Source organism: Hakea prostrata, chromosome 1 (genome assembly GCF_041222555.1).
Source record: "Hakea prostrata isolate BN-2017 chromosome 1, UWA_Hpros_2, whole genome shotgun sequence".
Lineage (NCBI taxonomy): Eukaryota > Viridiplantae > Streptophyta > Magnoliopsida > Proteales > Proteaceae > Hakea > Hakea prostrata.
In genome coordinates, this window is record NC_142600.1 from 17,547,785 (window position 1) to 17,567,268 (window position 19,484).

Here is a 19,484-nt window from a genome sequence, read left to right on the forward strand (position 1 = left end):
GGGTTTAAAGTTTCTTAATTTACAAAACGAAGTCCCTCATATACCCACAACCCAAATCCGTCTCTCATTCTTCAAGGCTCTTCTTTGTCCGGAAACAGAAGAAATCGAACGGTGGTTCCTGTCGTTGCATCACAACCGGCGATGCTGCACACCACCTGTTTCAGAGGATCGTTTTTGTCTCTCAACCTTCCAATCATCCCCGTGTCCTCCACCTCTCAAGCAAAACCCTAATAAATCGTTCACTCTCTCAGTGTCATCTCACTGTCTTCTTGAATTAGTCTCCTTGCGTGGAGTTGGAGCTGAAGGACAAAGGAATTCAAAAAATGCTGCCTTCTTCTAGTTTACAAAAAGCAGAGGATTCGTTGGATTTGGTGATTTTCTCTTTCTGATTGCATCTCTACCTTTTTTTTCATTTTCCTGTTTAGGATTGTTTGATTAGGTTCAACGCTGGCGCCAAGAGCTATCTCATGGCTTGTTTGCCCAAACCTATAGCAAATATTAGATTGCATACTGACCCAGAATCAAAGAGACAGGTAGGTAACACAACTATTAGATTGAAAAAAAAAAAAAAGACTGATTTCTAAGTAAAACTCTTTTCAGTCTCAGGAGTATGGCATACTGAGCGATTGATGTATGGATAAAAAATAAAAAACCAATACATCGTTTTTGGGGAGTAATCTGCAGAAATTAATCAAGTTTAGGCAGTACATGTCAAACTAATCGTTCTGTTTCCAAATGTTTGAAATTATTCACTAGTTGATATTACACCGCAAGCTAATTCATGATAATGGTTCAGGATCTATTATGATGATGCATTTATTATCTAATTACTTTATCTCAGTTGGATGAGTTCAGAAACCAAAATTATTGCATCTCATAACAGATAAGTAGGCAGTTAGGTAGGTTGTCAAGTGTGAAGTTTAAGTTCATGCTGTGACTGTAAATTAATGACTTAACGGAGAAACTTGATTCTCAATCATTTAGTGACTAACTTACTCAGCTGGATGATAGCTTCTATTGGTTATTTTTGACAGAGGACAGGAAGTCTAGGCTTGCCGTCCTCCACTGATAGTTCCAACAGAAAAAAAGAAAAGAAATTGAAAGGTGGTGGAAAAATCATGAGTGAGAGTTACAGGTAGAGGGTAGAGTGTGTGCTACCCGGGCAAGAAGATAGAACCCCGAAGAACAAGTATCTTCCCCAAGCTTCTCAACTAAATAAACTTATTATTAGATGGCAGGGAAGCGTTGATGATCCTGTTGCATATATTGGGATTGAGGAAGACATACAACTAGTCTCATGGTTTAAAACAGATTCAATCTGAGATTTGAAAGGAGCTGAATGTACATGGTGTCTTTAGTGTTCAGGATTTCCAGAAAGCTGTAATTGCTGAGAAAATTTTGAAGGTCCATGATGGAAGAGTTAATTCTGAAGTCTGGCGGTGTGAGAGACCATATGTATAAAGAGCTTTCTAGCATATAACAAGGATTAATATTCATTAGTTCTTGTTAGTAGTGAAGTAATCCCTCAGCCTGAGGTATAACTTCCAAATGCAATACAGGACATCATATTGGACTTTTCAGAATTAGTGCTCGAGGAGTCACCAGATGACCTTTGTGGTATTCGATATGGTGTTGATTTGGTGCCCTGATTTGTGTGACGTAACGTGCCCACTTATAGATTGAGCCTGTTTAAAGCATGTAGAAGCAATATGTTGAAGAATGGCTGTATACAAGATAGCTTAAGCCTTTGTAAGATACCGGCTTTACTCATCCAAAAAGAGGATGGTGTTTAGCGCACTTGTATTGACATCCGAGCCATAAAAAAGATTACAGTGAAACATGTTGATTTGTTGAGAAACAGTTATATACATGAGGTTTGAGTCTTTGTGAACTACCTGCTTTACTCACACTGAAGAAGGATGTTTCTTTGTGTGCATTGATAGCTGAACCATCAATAAGATTACAGTGAAACACAATGATATTTTGGGTAATGGTGATATAAAAGAGAGCTTGAGCTTCCATGCAATACCTGCTTTATTCATAGAGTTAGCACTTGTGCATTGAGAGTTATCATAGGGAAATACATGTTTCTCATCGGTGGCTAGGTGATATGCTGGAGTTCTTTTCCGAGATTGACTTTAAAAGCGGATATCCTCTTGTTGACATCCACTCAGGCAATGCGTGAGAGACTACATGCAAGGCCAAGGATGGCCTGTTTTAGTGGAAGGTGCACTGGTTCAAGTATGAAAGCAACCTCTCTGTGAAAGCCAGGGGTTTGATTGTGGACATTGAAACTAGGCTCCACAGTGGCAGGACCTCGTGCACTGGACCTGAGCATTGGAAAGGTTAGCTTGGACACTCGTAGCTACTAAACGCTTCAAACAAATGTAACAAAAATTGATTGGGCTTCTGTTTTACAGCTGCTGAATTTTGATTGGATGTTCAAGATTTCTGTTGCAGGATGTTTCATGCTTTTACAGTTAGAAACCTCCTTTTAAGACACTATTCTACTTATGATTTGAAGTTCTCTGGCAGTTGTGCAACTGCTAAAGCATTCGTGAGACTATCTTATTTTTTGCAAGGAGTCCGTTATTTTTATTGATCATGAAGGTGAAGCTATCAAGCACTTACACTCCAGTATCACTCAGTATTGCTCATGCCAATTGGGTTGGTTGCTTATAAGAATCTTTATACTGAAGTGTAATCACAAAGAGTTGGCTTAATTATTTGAGGTCAAGAGTTCAAATCTTCTTATGGGCATGGATGAAGCCATGGTTATATTAAATAATTACACCCCCCCCCCCCCTTTTGTATTAATGGAAAATTTTTATCTCTTTAATGTATTTATTCTTTCCTATCTCTCAAAAGTTTCACTTCTAATTCTCCCAAAATGTGAATGCTTATCTTTTCTTCTCCTGTGATATTTTAAAATAATCAAATTACCCTTTATTTTTGTCCTTTCAGTCAATTAAATCAATTTTTTTCTTTTTTCTCTCTTTTTTCCCGTAAGAATCTATTATATGTAATGAAGTGTGTTTAGGGAGTAAAAGGACAGAGAGATGTTTTCCCTTGTATAAAGGTACCAGTTCCTCCCCCCCCCCCCCCCCCAACACACACACACACCAAAAAAAAGAAAAGGAAATTGTACTGAATTACAGGGCTGGGAATAGAAACTGACCTAGATGTTTTGAACCTAAAAGTGCTAATGCCACTCACTTTCTCGGCCAATGGTACAAGTATAAATCACATTTAAGATACATGTTACATTATGCAAGCATTCCTCAACCATGTACCAAATGTTATTGCAAATGGTGGAAACAGTGTGCGTGAGTTGGCCCGGATGAACCTCAAGTCCACCTCTACTCCCCCAAAAAAAAAAACAGTGGAAAAGGTAGAGATCATAAATGCTCATTTCACATGGATTTTTTTTTTGTGAGGACATATTTATGCATTACTTTTCTGAGTAAGGTGGGAATGAGAAGGTATTTGGGGTTTGGAAATGATTGGGTTTCATTGATTATCTATTTGATTTCTTCAGCATCTTTTTCTGTTAAATTCAAAGGCAGCCCTTTTGATTTTTTTCATCCCTTAAGGGGCATCCGTCAAGGGTGCCCCTTAAGCCCTTACCTTTTTATTTGTGTTATGGCAGTCTTTGCTAGAATTTTAGGAGCTTAAAGAGAGATTGAGAGTTTAAAGGAATCAAAGTCGCTAGATATGCCCCTGAGGTTAATCACCTGTTTTTTGCTGACGACGCTTTCATTTTTTGTAGAGCTTTGGATTCTGATATTACCTCTGTCAAGGCTGCTCTTGACCTTTTTGCTGAGCTTTCTGATCAAAATACCAATTTTGAGAAAAGTGGAATGTTTTTTAGTGCCAATGTTCCCAAGGAAGATGGAGTTAAGTTCATTATATTATTAGGCATACCTGAATGGACATTACTAGTAACTAGTAAGTACTCAGGAACCTATCTTTTCTCCTATAAATCTCGTATTAAAGATTTTGGTTTCATAATTGAGAAAGTTTCCAGGAAGCTCTCAGCTTGGAAGGCTAACCTCTCTTATGCAGGTAGAGCAGTACTAGTCAGGTCTGTTCTCTCTTCTTCCCCTTATTATTATATGAGTTGGTTTGAAATACCTAGGACTGTCTGTTCTAAATAGGATTCCATTGCTATAATTTTCTGGAATGGAAAGAAAATCTCTACAGTTAAAAAGAAAACTATTTTTGAGTCTGCAGTTTTGGGAGGTTTAGGATTTAGAGAGGCCAGTATACATAATTTAGCTCTCCTTCAAAAGTTAGCCTGGAGGTGATAAATGACAATTCCTCTGTTTGGCTTTAATTCTCAGAAGCAAAGTGCTTTCCCAAAGACTCCCCTTTTAACCCTAGAGTTTGGAAGAAGAAAGGCTCCCGAATCTGGGCTGGCGTTGCAGAAGTGTTGCCCTCTGTTTCCACCAGAATAATTGGGAATGGTGAATCTACCTTTTTCTGGCATGAATGACCCTTGGATCCCCACAATCCCAAATAGGGCGTTGCCCTTGGATTTTGAAAGGTTTAACTCCATTTAGAAAGTTGTGGAGGCTAGAACCATGGGGGATGGAACTACCCACAGCTGCTCAGGTGGCTTCCCACACATTTCATTGCTGAAATTTCTAGAATTAATTTCAGTAACAATGAGGATAAGTGGGTTTATTCTTTGGTCAAGGGAAGTAAATTTTCCACCAAGATGGCTGCTCTAAGCAGTTCAATAGGAATCTCTAACTTAGAACTTGACAAATTGAAGTTCTGGAGGCTTTTCAATAATAAATGAAGAATGCACCCCATGTACAAAAATTTCCTTTGGAGAGCTATTAATAATGACTGTTCGTTAATTAGTATCACTCAGAAATGGTACTTAACTGATAGGTACTGTGTGCTGTGTGGTCTTGAGAGAAACTACCTGGCATGTTCTGTTTTCTTGTCCTTCTGCCAAACATATTTTTGTTGCAGGACCTCTTTCCCTGAGAACAGAATATTTAACAGCTAATTCCTTGATTGACCTCTGTGTTAATGTGTGTTCTCAATTTAATTGGGACAAGCCCCTGATCTGAAAGAGCTAAATTGCATGCCCACAAAGGCAAGACAGGTGAATGAAACAGAAAGAAATCTGGAAAACAAAGAGGGAAATTCTGAGAAATTTAAAATTGATACGTTTGGTTGGAAACTCATTTCATGCATTACTCCTACTGTGACAGGAGGAGGAAGGTGCCAACAAGACTGGATATGGAGCGTAGTGCTAGCAAGGAAAGAGGTATGTGTTTATTTTGGTGATAGTTCGATGTAGTTCTCATTTTCTTTAGAAGCTGTTCTAGATGGAATAGTTAATGGCTGGAGAACAGCTAGTGAATTAGGTTTTCTGTGGCAAGACGTTTGATGTAATTGTAGTGAACTGCTGAACCTTATCCCTGCTCCTAGGAACAACCCTTATGAATTTATCCCTTATTTGATATTTTTCACTAAGAATATGACAGGTATTAGATTTTGTAGTCTACCTATTAACACCTTGAGACAAAAACAATCGTATTCTGTACCAAGGGTTACTCCCTGATATCAATTCGGGTGGGTAACTCTGCTTTCTCTTCTAGTTGTTTTCATTACTAAATTTCTGCTTGTCAAAAAAAAAAAAACGAAAAGAAAAATATGGGAATGGGAAGAAGAAATGAAGGCCATTAACCACTCCTTAGATCTGTGCTTTTGAATAAACTTTTATTTACTAAAGATACTTGTAACTGGGTGACACTCGTTTTTTTTTACGGGACAAATATTGGAAATTTATCAAGTCCATTTTGACAAGGAAATAACCATCCATTTCCTTGCAAATGTGTGCCATGTGTCCCAACATCACATCAAATGGATGAAATTCATTTATCAGTCACCTGGCCAACAATATTATCTGTCTCATGGGATTATGCAACAACAACAATAATAAGTCTGGTTTTAACTAAATGAGATTAGCTACATAGATTCTTACTTTTCAATCAATTATGTTTGAGGCATGTTAAATACAAAACCGTAGCTATGCATATCTTTTATCACAACTTCTTTTAAGATTTTTTAAGTCTACCCTTAGCTTTTCTAGTTCCTTTAATTTAAATTATAGGGTAATTTTCATCTGGACCCCTTGAAGTTTGATCTATGTCATTTTTAGTCCAAATAAATGGACACTTTGCATCTACCTCCCCTGAGGTATCCAATAAGATAAATTAAGGACAAATTATGATTCGTGCCTCATCTCTAATTCGACGTGTTTGCATCATGTCTTTAATCATTTATGAAGGAATCAACTTTTGAATCTAAAATCAAATGGTGTGGATTCACTTGTAAAATAATCATTATTTATCTTATCCTTCCTAATATTACTACTCATCCATCTTAACATTATCATTTCTTATATATCAATTAACTATATGATTATTTTTAACTACACCATACATCAGGCGAGGGTTTGTGTTCAAACATGGAAGGTGTTTGATGGCAAGATTCAAAGCAGTTCCACATTATGGGTTTAGGAGAGCCAAGTTGATTTGTAACGGGAAAGGGGCGTGGATTGCCAAGCTTAAGTCGAACTTGGGGCTCACACATATGGTGGCTTTACAAGGAACTACACATATTTTCATGGATTACCGTACATCTAGTTGTTCTTCCAATTGGAACGCTTGATTTATTTTTTTGGATTAAGAACTTTTAATATACTGGAATGTGATTGAGAATATTAATGCTGCAGGACCTTTACTAGTGTTTGGCGAATCCCAAGACCTCCCCTCTCACAGGGGTCGGAGTAGGGTGGGCAATAATGAGAAAAAGTAAATCTAATGAGATTGTAACACTTTTTCCAACCAACTTGAATAAATCAAGATTTCTATATGCTTCGAAGCCGAATCTTTGTCCTTGTGATATTTGGAGATGGAAGACATAGCGAAACGCAAAAAAAAAGAAAAAAAAAAAAGTGAACACCAACGATAAATCAAGATCAAGCAAGCCAATTTCCGATTTTGGAGATGGAAGACACAGCACGCGCTGACACTCCTATTTCACGCCTTTTAACGTTGCTATTTACTTCCACACGAATAAACATTAGGCTCTACTCCTAGCCAGCAACATATGTAATATCCATATCCCCATATATAAAAAGCGCACTTTGTACCAAAAAAACATTAGGCTCTACTCAAATTTTCCTATTATCCCTTCCAGCCATCCATGGAACAACTGAACAAGCTCCGTAGGATTTACTCTCAGCCCTGAAACCAAACCCCAAGGACTTACCATCCGGCCTCATGCCCCAACCCTAACACTCCAGAAACAGAAGTGCAGTAAACAGGAAAACAATGACAGTGGATTTCTTCAAAATAAAAAGCAATGGACAGTAGCTGGTCAAGCATTTACCATCCCAACTTAATATCACATTAAATCGGTGAAACAGAATCACCACTAAACAGTAGCTGTCAAGCGTTCACCATTCCAACTCAGTTTCTCATGAGATGATACCATTTAAGAAACCTCTTCCTGAGATTATATACCATTATCCCATCTAAGAAAAACACTAAACCCAAGGCCGGCCCAGGTCTCTGCGGCACCACTTTCTTATGGGCATAGACCACAGAACCCGAGCTGCAATCCTCTTCCCCAAAAGCTTTGGCCTAATGGTCCCTCGACGGTGAATGTTCTACTTGCAAGAGGATCCTGAAATGGGCGCTCACCAAAATCTGCTTGCCCAACACCGTCTCTGTCCCAGATTACGTAAGAACTGTAAGTACCCAACAGAGTGGGCACGTAACCATGGAAGCCAGGGAAAACATTCATATCACATACCTACATTGACAGGCATAACCAGCTTAGAAATAGGTTTTACTTGAGAACGATCTTTCAAATGGGGCAAACTTCGTTATGCTAGAATTTCCTTTTCAAATCTCGCAATACTTCAAAGCAAATGCACATGATAAACAGGATATGATACCACAATATGACTAGGATAAATTACATTCCTAGCTCAAAATTCTTGTGACTCGTTTGAACCCCTTGCAGAAAGGCTTTCCCTAGGGTGCCTGAGCTTGTGATGGCGGACGCCTGAGTTCCATAACCCCCACCCAAACCAATGCTCAGGGGGCGGAAGTAGTGAATACCCTGTCAGGAAAAACCGTTGGAAAGCAATCATTCCCTAGAAGAATCATTGAACTAAACCAAATAACAAGATTAAAGTGAGGAAATATTCAACCAAATAACAAGATTAAAGTTAAGTATTGTCCTCCTAGAACGAATAGAACTCCAATCAGATATTATGAGAAATTCAAGTTGCCAGGGTCTTGGTGGCATAAACAAAAACTTCCAGGAAGGTACAGATTCAAATCCTTCATAGCGTGAGCAATGCCTTGCAGGAACATACAGATTGAACCCAAAAGATAGGTATCGTCTAGTATGTTCCACCTGATCAAGATCTGGCAAGTACGTTGAACGACAGAGCTTACTGACAATAGCAATAGTACCAAACATGTTAGAACCAGAAGCACATCTCCCACAAAGTGTCACGCTTCAGTGATAACATGATCTATATCAGGATATAAAAACAGGAACGTAGCATAAAAGCAACAGTAAATGTATTCACTTTCACAGAAGTACTAAATAAACAAGAGTAGCCATACTACCGGAGATGTACCATCAAGATTCAGTGAATTGTATCCTCCATCCGCTGAAAAGGTAACCAACACCTCATACAAACATCATCAACTCGGGCCTGCTAAATATGTTATTTTCTTCATCCTCCAGAACAGGGTTAGCGGCCACAAGTGCATCTTGCGCTCCAATATAAAGAGCATTGTAGATCTTCCAATACACCTCCCGAACCTTCCTCGCGGGATGGAAAAGACCTTGCAAACAGTAGTTCAAAATCGCAGCTGCACCCAAAGCTACCCTCATTCCTTCTATTGCTTCCATGACAGCATTTATGACATGGGGTGACGTTTCAAATATGTTGGGCCATACGTAGTTCAGTAGGTGGACTAGAGCATCCTCACATCCCAACCCAGCCACACCCAAGGCCATATGCTTGACTGCAGATGCAGCAGTCTGCCTGTGAACCAGATCTCTGTCCATGAGAGCATCCTCAAGTAATGGCGTCACAGCATATATATAGTCCTTCCCCATTTCACCTATGTACTCAAAAAGGAAAGAGAGGGACTTGAGAACACCATTCTGCACATTGAGCTCAGGCACACGGTATTCATTCATCAGGGCTGGTAGAACTGTGAAAGGTGAACAAGTTTCAGCAACTATAGCAATAGCCACAGTAGTGCACACACGGTTCTGACGCTCCTGCACCTTAAGGTTGTTCAACAAAGTTGCCAAGACATCCTGTGGTCCAATGGCCTTGGCGATGTATCCAAATGTGTTCACAGTGGCACGTCTGATGCCCTTCTTATGGGCCTTCAGCATCTCCAGAAGTTCGAAGCATATCCTCATCCACTCTCTTGCAGGAACAAATTCAGCTCCTCGATCAGCAATTCTGCCAACAAGGTCAATGCAGTTCTCTTGAACCTTCTCATGCCTATTCTTCAGAATTGGTGTCAAACGAGGAAGCAGATCCTTTATTGGTGGAGTCATCTTTGTCATTCCAATCACATTGACGATTGCCTTAAGAGCTCCTAGTATGGATCCCAAGACCTCTGGGTACTCTTCCCCCAAATACTCATACAAGACAACCCCCAGGTGACCCATCAGTTGCTCCTCTTGACACTGCTTCATGACGACTGCAATCCTTGATATGAGATCTGCTGCTTGCTGCCTCACTTTTGCACTCTTATTATTCAAGCGCCACTTTATGGTACCACATATCTGGGGAAGATAGGGTTTCACTTTGAGTCCAAGAGCATTAACTACTGCCCCAAAGCCAGTGAGCATCACATTAGCATCATCACTGGTCTGCTCTTGGAAAGCATACAGAATTCCATCAATAAGAAGCTCCTCCAAGCGGTCATTAATATCTGATGCACCCAGGTTTGTAAGGACCTTCTCAATTGTCTCCATCACCATTCGCCGGTATGGTTCACTCTCATCTTTAAGGTCCTCAACTATTCTCCCAACTATATCAGCGACACCAACTTTATTTGCAATCTCCACAGTTGTATCTACCAGTTGCCTATAGTTCCTACGATCCAGTGCCATCCTTCTAACCCAGAAATTACGAAAGAATTCTGGCAAAATATCAGCACGAATATATTCAGACTCTACTCCTTCTGTGCTAACACACTGCTTCACCACTTTCAGTACAATTTTCTTCATTTCTTCATCTGGTGATTGAAACTCACGAATAAGTATGACCATCACTTCTTTTGTATAATAACTGGCATATGTTGAATCCATAAGAGGAATAATGAACCCAATTGCCTTCAGAAAAGCAGCCAAGACCTTCCCACGGTGTGACCGGATTCCCTTCCACAAAGGCTTCAACACTGAATCAAAACTTTCAATACCATATGGAGCAGCTGCCTCAGCCAGAGCAGCAAGAGATAATGCAGTAATTGTTCTCACCTTCTGGTTCTCATCATTGAGACCATGCTCTATGATTTCCACAAGGGACCTCAGATGAGGAAGAACTGCACAGCCTATCAAGATGGCAATTTGCTGCACAATTTTGATTCCTGTGTGACGCGCTTGCCAGGATTTCTTACTTTGACACACAGCTTTCAAGAAGGGCAATAGTGCAGGAATTCCCAGAGCAGATGCAACAACACTGAAAGCCCTAGCAGTTGTGTTCCTGACATATTCATCAATGTTGTCAATATCTGGACGCATTGCAGCAATCATAGTGGCCAAACCAGCTGCCTTGCTAAGATTAGAAATTATCTCTCGTCCCTCCACACGGGCATAGTAGTCCTCATCAATCAAGAGAGGTTCAATAACAACCAAAATTTTGTGAACAAAAGGACGAACCAGTTCATCCAACTTATACAGAACCCTATCAATAACTTTGACCAGAAGATGTCTCTCTTGATCTTCCAATGTAGGTCGCATAAGCAATGGCAGAATCCGGTTAAACAGTGGACCTGCACCAAACTCTCGAGCTTTATCAGTGAGCTGCCTCAATGCTGTTTTTCTCTGTGGAGGAGTTCCATTCTTAACCTTGAGCAGAAGCTTCATAATCTTCCTCTCTTTTTGTTCTTCGGGTGTAAGTTCTTCTTCATTCTCTTCATTCAACAATGCTCCAAAGTACTGGTAATCCTCTGGCTTCATAAAGGGAAGCCCACCTGGAGCTTCTTTTGGAACATCAAACTGCTGCCCACGGTTTTCTTCCGGAATTGCATAAAGAGGAGTCCCTAGAGGAGTTGGTGTAGCAAGAAGTTTCCTTGCTGGTGTTCTAATAGGAGCATATGAGGCCGGTGGTTCAAGGATCTTATAACCCTCTTGTGGAAACATGGCATCAAGCTCCTCATCACTCAATGGACGGTTTCTCTCTTCAATGTCCCTCTCCCATCTGAGTAGATTATACTGCTCAGGTGTAAGTGCACCACGAAGATTGATGGCCCCTGGAGTTGGAGTTGCAAGGTCAATACCTCCAACTGGAGTCACACCAGGTGTATACGATGCAGCTGGCGTAGCCCCAGGTAATGGTGTGGCACTTCCCATGCTTGCAGGTGTCTCATCCCATCTTGATCTTTGACGCTTGGGAGTTGGGGTAGCAAGCCCTGATAATTTAGGAGTAGCATCCCAAGTCATGCCAGCCGGAGTAGCCCCAGGTGTTACCCCACCAGCGGGGGTGGCATCAGCATCGGCCAAACGGCCTGGAGTAGGGGTCTCATCCCACCGGTTCCTTCTGGACAAGGAAGGTGTTGCATCACCCACCCTCCCAGGAGTAGGGGTTGCATCCCACCGACCAATTCCAGGGGTTGCATCAGGCATGTCCCAATCTGAAGCAGAAGACGCAGTTTTTGCTTTTTTGCTAGCAGTGTCTGAATCATTAGACTGATCCCACCTGTTCCTTCTCTTCTGAGTGGGTTGTTCAGGGGCAGCCCCTGCATCCTTCTCCTTTTCCGAGGTTCTATTCTCCTCCTCCTCTTTCTTCTTCTTAGCGATGGCTCTCAATGTATCTTCCCTTTCTCTAATCAATGCCTGCTCCTTCATAACATCTGCGTAAGTCCTGACAGACACATCAGGAGTCTTATCTCCCATGGCAAAAGCATCATTTCGATCGGGTGAAATCACCCGACTAAGTCTCCGCTTCCTATAATCATCCTCCCTATCTATAATCCTCTGAGGTTTCTTGAAACCAAAGTCTTCATCTTCTTCCGCACCCCCACCTCGAGGCATCTCCTTCAGAACTGACTTAGGTGCCGTGAAAGAAGCCAACTTTCGAGCAACCTCAGAATCCAAGCCGTCTACAGTCTCTTCATCCTCATTAACGGGAATAGAACGCTCATAACCCTCAAACCGATTGTCTCCGCCATAAAGGTCAACATCATATGTAACAGAAGTTAGGGATGCGAGCTGCTGCTCCATCTTCTTCCTTTCTTCCTGAGTATTAGCTAACTCTTCGTCTATGGATGCCATGATCCCTTCTCAGAATCGTTCCTCGCAAAAAAGTAAGAAAAAGAAGCAGAGGTTTCAAAACCCTTGGGATAGGAATTCCAAATCGTCAAGAAACCCTAAATCTTCAGTTGATCTGAAAGGAATTACAAACAAAAAATGAACAAACGACAGATCAGGAAACCAATTATTGGATTGTGACGCTCTCATGAAGAATAACAAAATTGCTTCATATCTAGATTCCCGATTCAGGAGCACACTTTGAAATTCTAACTGCAGCTCATAAACTAAAACCTAAGTGAGACCAATCAAACAAGACGAGGGTTTCAAAGAAAAACACCTTTTCGAGATCCAACTTCTCTTTCGTCTGTCTTCTCTCTCAGAGTTCTCCTTCCGGCCTTCCCGAGCGAGAACGCAAACCAGAAATTAGATTTAGTCTTCGAGACTTTGGACGGGGCTTTCAGCTTCAGGCGACGAACATACCTGCAACGACTTCTAGTGGAGGCGACCACAGAGAAGGGAAAGGCGAAAATTAGGGTTCTCTTCAGAGTTCACACGACGAACATACGGTTTTCTCAATACGGGTCACTAACGTTTATTTTTTCAGTTCGTTTACCCAAAAAAAAAAATTTAGAATGAAGAGAAATTAGAGTTGGGAATTGGGATAGAGAAATGAGGATTTTTATTTGCGGCAGCAGTTGCCTGCTGCCGCCGACGGTGGAGATTAGGCCACGTTAACAAGTGTGAATCCAACGACTGTAAATTAAAGGACATGGGTATGTATGTAAATACAAATTTTACATTCACATTTGAAGTTTGAAAATTCTGAAATTTACAAAATACATCCTTACCTTTACAGATGAATCTCAAACTCTTCCTTCGAGTTCTCGAGTCTAATCGCACTGAAAAAGAGAGGAAAGCAAACGAAATCCCCGCGATGAGTTTCTACAAAACCCAGAGATCGTCTTTTATTTTATGAATTTTCCCTTTATTTAATGTAGTTGATGGTTTGAGAGATTCAGAGATGTCCATGCTTCGTTGTGAGCGATTCCTCCACAAGAAATCAATTAGTCGTGTAAAAATTCTTTCGACTCTCTAAAGTTAAAGCAATGAGTTCGAATAGGATTTCTTAGAAGAAGGAAGCGTTGCTCATGCTTGCGATTGAAGATAATGGACGATGACCCGATACCGAGTTATCGAGTGTTGAAAGAGAAGCAAGAATTAGATCTATGAATGTGATGTTTAGCATATAGATGATCAATTACTGCGAGCTAGTAAAAGATGCAACAGGGCACAAAGTATCTTGTTAGATTAGATCTTAGACGATAACCGACGATGAAATGAATCATGAATCATCTTAGACATCAGTAACCCGTATCATATAAATCGGAATTTTATATGAAGTTTAGTTTAGATCTTCAGTTTGTCCAATGGATGACATTGAATCATCTTGAAACCAAGCAACCCGACGCTAGAAATCCAAATTCTATTCAAATCCTAAAATCTCCGAAAAAGAACCTCCTTTTGCTCAAGGAAACAAAGATACAAACAAGGAATTTATATTTCCTTTTGATTTGCTTTAGATTATTGGTCGGGTTTCTCTTTATCCTTGTTCGCAATTAAAAACCAAGAAACCTCACATAGAGAGGCTTGATCATCTTCACAAACCGCACCACATCCTGAAAACCTCTGTCATCCGAGCCGCCTCATCGTGTTCGCTAAAGCCTCCGAGTTTGTAGAACGTGTCTATGGTAAACAGGAAGCGATAGGAACCTCTTCGACCTTCAACTTCACCATGAGAAATTTCCCCGGTGGTGTTGGGTCTGGGTTGTTCATCCCTTTTGCAGCAATGCGGCTCAACATTTGATTCGATTTCTCAAAAGTTGTCGATTTGAACTCTTGAGCCCCCCCCCGAACACCCTAACTGTGGGAGTTCAACAAGGAGATAGGGAACCGAGACTTCGAGTTCGGCTCGAAGGGTTGAAATCAAGACGATGGCTCCAAAGGCACAAGCCTCCTTTGAAGAAGGGATCATCCGAAGGAGGGGGGGAAATGCGTCCGAGTTGCCACCGCCGACACAGAAGACAACGTGAAGTATGAATGCCTACACCGTTAACACAAACGAAGACCCCAGAGTTTTGTAGAAACTCAAGAGAGTGATTTTTTGCTCTCTTTCGAACGATCGACACTCGAGAACTCGAAGGAAGAATTTGAGATTCATCGGTAAAGGTAGGGATGTAATTTTGTAAATTTGAGAATCTTCAAACCTTCAAATGTAGAAACAAAATTTATATTTACACACATACCCATGTCTCTTTAGTTTACCATCGTTGGATTCACACATGTTGACGTGGCCTAATCTCCATCGTTGGCGGCAGCAGGCAACTGCTGCCGCAAATAAAAATCCGAGAAATGAGAACCGGCGAAATAAGAGCAGAATGCGTATTTATAATTCCGAAATATATCAAAGGAACGGACAGTCGGTTATCTGGTTGCCCCTCGATCATAAATACCCACGTGGCTAAGGTCGATGAGTTATTAAGATGTTATGTTCAGAAGAAAAAATATATGTATATATATACATAGTATTCATGAGTTCAAAGTATAAACTGCATAGAAACTCCAAGGCTTAAAGTGACATAGGACCTCTATAGGCTCCAAGGGTACTGTCCCCACATCCATATTAGGACGGCCTTCCCTTAAACACCACCAGCTCATTGAAGAACGGGACTCATTGTCCTTCAACAACCGAATGTGAAGCATGAACCATATTCAACATATTCCCTTATTTGTTCATGATGATCTTTTTAGTCCCCATAACTATAAAATTTCATCCCATGAAGTTTCTCTCCTAACCTATAAATCCTTCCGTGTCTCGGTCAAACCAACCTACTGGATTCTCTTGCTTGACTATCAAAATCTCTAGTAAGTGTAAATCCAATTATCAATCAATTCTTACTCGTTTGATTTTTGCAGTGAGATGGTGTTGGTAACTAAACGATTCATTTCATGGGTTTGAAATTCCTCCGTGTTTTATGGCTATTAAATTCAATTTTTCTAAGGCTTATGATAGAGTGGAGTGGGGTTTGCTGTGTAGGGTTTTTAGATTATTTGGTTTGGGTGAAGAGTGGATCTCTTTGGTTTTTGCTCTTATTTTTTCTGTTACTTTTCTATCAAGCTGGGTGGAAACCCCTATGATTTATTTAATCCTTCTATAGGACTCAGACAGGAGTGCCCAGTGAGCCTCTACTTGTTTCTTTGCATTATGGAAGTTTTAATTAGAATCCTTGGAATTTTACAGATATATAGATAGTTTTAAAGGTGTTAAAATTGCTAGAAGATCGCCTTAAATCACCCACTTGTTTTTTTTTTGCTGATGATGCATTTATTTTGGATTTCATTGTGCTCCAATTTTGGAATGGTAGCTCTCTTGAACCAAAAAAAAAAAAAACTCTCTTGGAACCAAAAAAAATAAAATACATAAGTGACTACTACTAAGAAAGCAACTCTTTTAAAGCCTGTTTGGATGGGTGGGGCAGGCTTTAGAGATGTAAAACCCATAAGTCAACTCTCCTTCATAAGCTTGCGTGGAGGCTCATTTCAGAGCCGCCTTCTATTTGGTCCCAAGTTTTGAAAGGCAAATATTTCTGGTTGCAATTTTCTTTGGATCCCAAAGTTAGAGTTTTAATTTTGCTTGGATCATGCGCATTATGACCATCAAGCCGAGATTTTGAACCGTCATATTAGAAATCTCGGTCGATTGAATCTCAACCGTTGAACAAAATTCCGATATGACAGCTGGCTTGACGGTCCTGCGCATTTACTAGAGTCCTTCCTCCGGTCCTACCCTTAAACCCCCTCAAACCCTTCTTGTCTGTAGTCTACTTTCTTTTGGCATGATTCTTAGATGCCCACCATTCCTTATCATTCGATCTCTATTTCTCTGTTTAAACCAAATTCGGTCACCCTTGTGAAAGATGTGCTTAATCCGAATGGCTAGAACTTCACTGTTCTGTTTAATCTGCTTGCTGCTTCCTGTGCATTTTTTAACTGAAATTTCCAAAATTTTTGGTGATAGCAGAGTGGATAATTGACATTGCTTTCTTGTTAAAGGAAATAAATTTTCTACTATGTTTTTGGCTTCTTTTATTAGTACTGGTGGAGAAGGTTCTACTTCTTTTTCCATGCCAATTTTAATTCTGACAATTCCATTAAGTTCTGGAAGCTTTTCAATAGTAGGAAATTTCATCCTAGATATAAAACCTTCTTGTGGAGATTTTTTATTAATGGGCTCTTTGTTAAAAATAGAAGCCAGAAGTGGATTCAATCGGATGGGTTCTGTAGTTTATGCAGATCTAATACTGAAACTTTATGGCACTTATTTCTCTCCTGCAGTTTCTCTAACCATATCTTAATGGCTGGTCCTCTTGGACTAAGAGCGGAACTCTTGAGAGCTGATTCTCTTTTGGAATTGGGGATCAAAATTTGCTCCCTGTTTAACTGGGATAAAAGTTAGAATTTATTGGGTTTTGTCGGTTCTAGCTATTTTTTTCTATCACATATGGAAATGTAGGAATGAGGTGGAATTCTCTCAGAAGAAAGCTGATCCTGGTAAAGTCCTTAACAACATTTTTTTTTTTGGTTAAAAGAGGTGGGAGATGGTCCACCGAAGCACTGGATAATGGAGGAGGATGAAGAACAGTTGGGAACAGAAAATTCTGTGTATAATGTGATTTCGATAATTTTCATTGGGAATTTATTAAGAAGGGCAATTTGTTAATTGCAGGAAAAAGGAGTCAAGAGGACAGAAGATGTCTGTATTGAGAAGGAACTGGCAAAGCGTGTAGTTGCATTGAAGCAGTACTGGAAGGCTTAGTTTATGGATAGAACACTTGCAATGATCTTAGTATTTTCTGTCAGGTGGTTTGGTCTTATTTGTCACCTGCATCGTCTTTATTTCCCCCCCCCAGTGATTTTGCTTATTCATGGATATGGTTTCACTCTTCTTTGGGCCATCACTGATCAAGCTCACATGTTTGCAATATGTACTCACTGTTTTTTCTTACCTTGGGGATATAACAGAATGGACTAATTATGCATAGTTCAAATTATCGGATATGAAGACTCATCTTGTTCAGAAGTTTGGTTTTTTGACTTCAGTATTGTCCTCACATCAAATATCAAAGACTCATCTGTTTTAATTTAGACTGAAAGACTTCAACAACTTGGCCCAGCTCATTAAAAATTTTTTACTAGACATGACTTTGATCTTTTTGCTTGATGAGTCAGGTACTGGTGCAAAACAGGGAGAAATCCATGTGTTATTATCATTATTGTACTGATGCTGTTGTTTTTGTTGTTGTCAGAACATTTGCTGCTGTAATACCTGTAACCATCTTCTATCTGCGTTCTTCAACGGAGAAGCTGAAGAATAATGCTGATGGTAAGAAGCCAGGCATATTCATGAAGACATGACAACAAAAATTTGTAGCGAAACTGTATTATACAATTCAAAACACCAAAAGGTGCCTCTGTCTATTCATTTGTCCAGGAACTAATTACTTATTGGATTTTCATGTTCTGTATGGATAAAGTTGATCAAGAGGAGATTATAAGTGCCAACTACTTACGATTCAACACTGATACAATAAGAGCTGTAGCGACGACAAATTCTCTGATGCAAATATGCTTGGACAAAGAGCATTTGGTTCTGTTTACATGGTACCAATTCTTTGCACTACCTCTAGAAGTGTTACTTTCTAAGCATCTAATGTTAGGTTTCAAATACTAGAAGGTGATTTAAATTTCGAAGCAGAGGATATTACACAGATAACACACACTCACACTCAGGGTAAGCTTTTGGACAAGTAGTGGCAGAGAAGAGGCTATCAGGACACTCTGTACAAGGTCAAATTGGGTTTATGAATGAGGTTATATTATTGGCCAAGCTGCACAACAGGAATCTTGTTAGGCTGCTTGGATTTTCCTTAGGAGGAGAGGAAAAGCTGCTCATCTATGAATTTGTGCCAGATTCAAGTCTTGATCTCTTTATTTTTGGTTTGACTCTACTCCTATCTGTTAGTGTGCCTAGATAAATATATTTAATTTGATGAGCAGATCCTGCATGATTGGAGTTTTTTATTTAACACTTCTTCTGGGGTCATGGATATGTAGATCCGGTCAAATGTTCAGAATTGGATTATGACATGTTAAAGAAATCATCAGAGGGATTGCTTGAGGGCTTCTTTATCTTCGTGAAGATCATCAACCGAAGATTATCCATCGTGATTTAAAGTCCTGCAATATTTTGTTAGATGAGGAGATGAACCCAAAAATTGCAGATTTTGGCATGGCAAGGCTCTAAGGAATTGACCAAACTCAAGCCAGTACTAAAAGGGTTGTTGGAGTAAGTTCACACTCTATGAGCCCATGAATTGCACGCTATGTCAAAAGAAAAGGCAAAGAGTTGTTTAAACTCTTCTTTCCTTTTCCCCCAACCCCAAAAAAAATAGAAAAAAAGAAGAGTTACCCTCCTTCACTGCTCAGTTAAATCTTCTCTTGTTTCACTTCAGTTTCTACACAAACAAAGATTTATTTCATTTCACTCACTTCACCTCTAACCAAACAAGGAAGTGAGTGAATGAGCAGGAAATCATATATTTTATGTTTCTCACTAACATTGGGAGTACTACTACTTGAAACTATTATTCCGAGACATGGAATGCAGTGGATATATGATACCAGAGTACATAATGCAAGGGAAATGCTCAGTTAAGAAACTATTATACCACGACATGGAATGCAGTGGATATATGGCACCAGAGTACATAATGCAAGGAAATGCTCAGTTAAGACAGAGTAGTGTTCAGTTTTATGTCTTGCTCTAGAGATCATCAGGGATAAGATAAACAACAATTTTAATGTATCAATGGTACCTT

General features: G+C 39.9%; 1 protein-coding gene and 1 long non-coding RNA gene across 5 annotated transcripts; one reads left to right on the forward strand and one right to left on the reverse strand.

The window, feature by feature from the left end:
- The first annotated feature begins 50 nt into the window (after nt 1–50).
- LOC149027978 (uncharacterized) lies at nt 51–6,235 on the forward strand. Its single transcript, XR_016175315.1, has 3 exons — nt 51–371; nt 3,770–3,948; nt 5,229–6,235. It is a non-coding gene; the product is annotated as an uncharacterized LOC149027978 (long non-coding RNA).
- A 988-nt stretch (nt 6,236–7,223) lies between these two features.
- Nucleotides 7,224–13,214, reverse strand: LOC149027979 (splicing factor). 4 transcript variants are annotated; one of them, XR_016175322.1, is made up of 4 exons: nt 12,887–13,214; nt 8,673–12,682; nt 8,012–8,154; nt 7,226–7,842 (listed from the first exon to the last, which is right to left on the reverse strand). XR_016175322.1 is itself a non-coding variant. In XM_089167421.1 (2 exons), exon 2 carries the CDS (start codon nt 12,568–12,570, stop codon nt 8,737–8,739), a length of 3,834 nt encoding a protein of 1,277 aa, XP_089023547.1. In that variant the 5' UTR covers nt 12,571–12,682; nt 12,887–13,214; the 3' UTR covers nt 8,603–8,736. The 4 variants fall into 4 exon arrangements, 1 of the variants encoding a protein (XP_089023547.1); XR_016175320.1 differs by having other exon boundaries at nt 7,224–8,154; nt 8,684–12,682; XR_016175318.1 differs by having other exon boundaries at nt 7,224–8,154.
- Between the last annotated feature and the right edge of the window lie 6,270 nt (nt 13,215–19,484).

What these genes read in the sequence shown, in the direction of transcription:
- LOC149027979 (XM_089167421.1), bottom strand. Translation starts at nt 12,570, where the DNA reads ATGGCATCCATAGACGAAGAGTTAGCTAATACTCAGGAAGAAAGGAAG.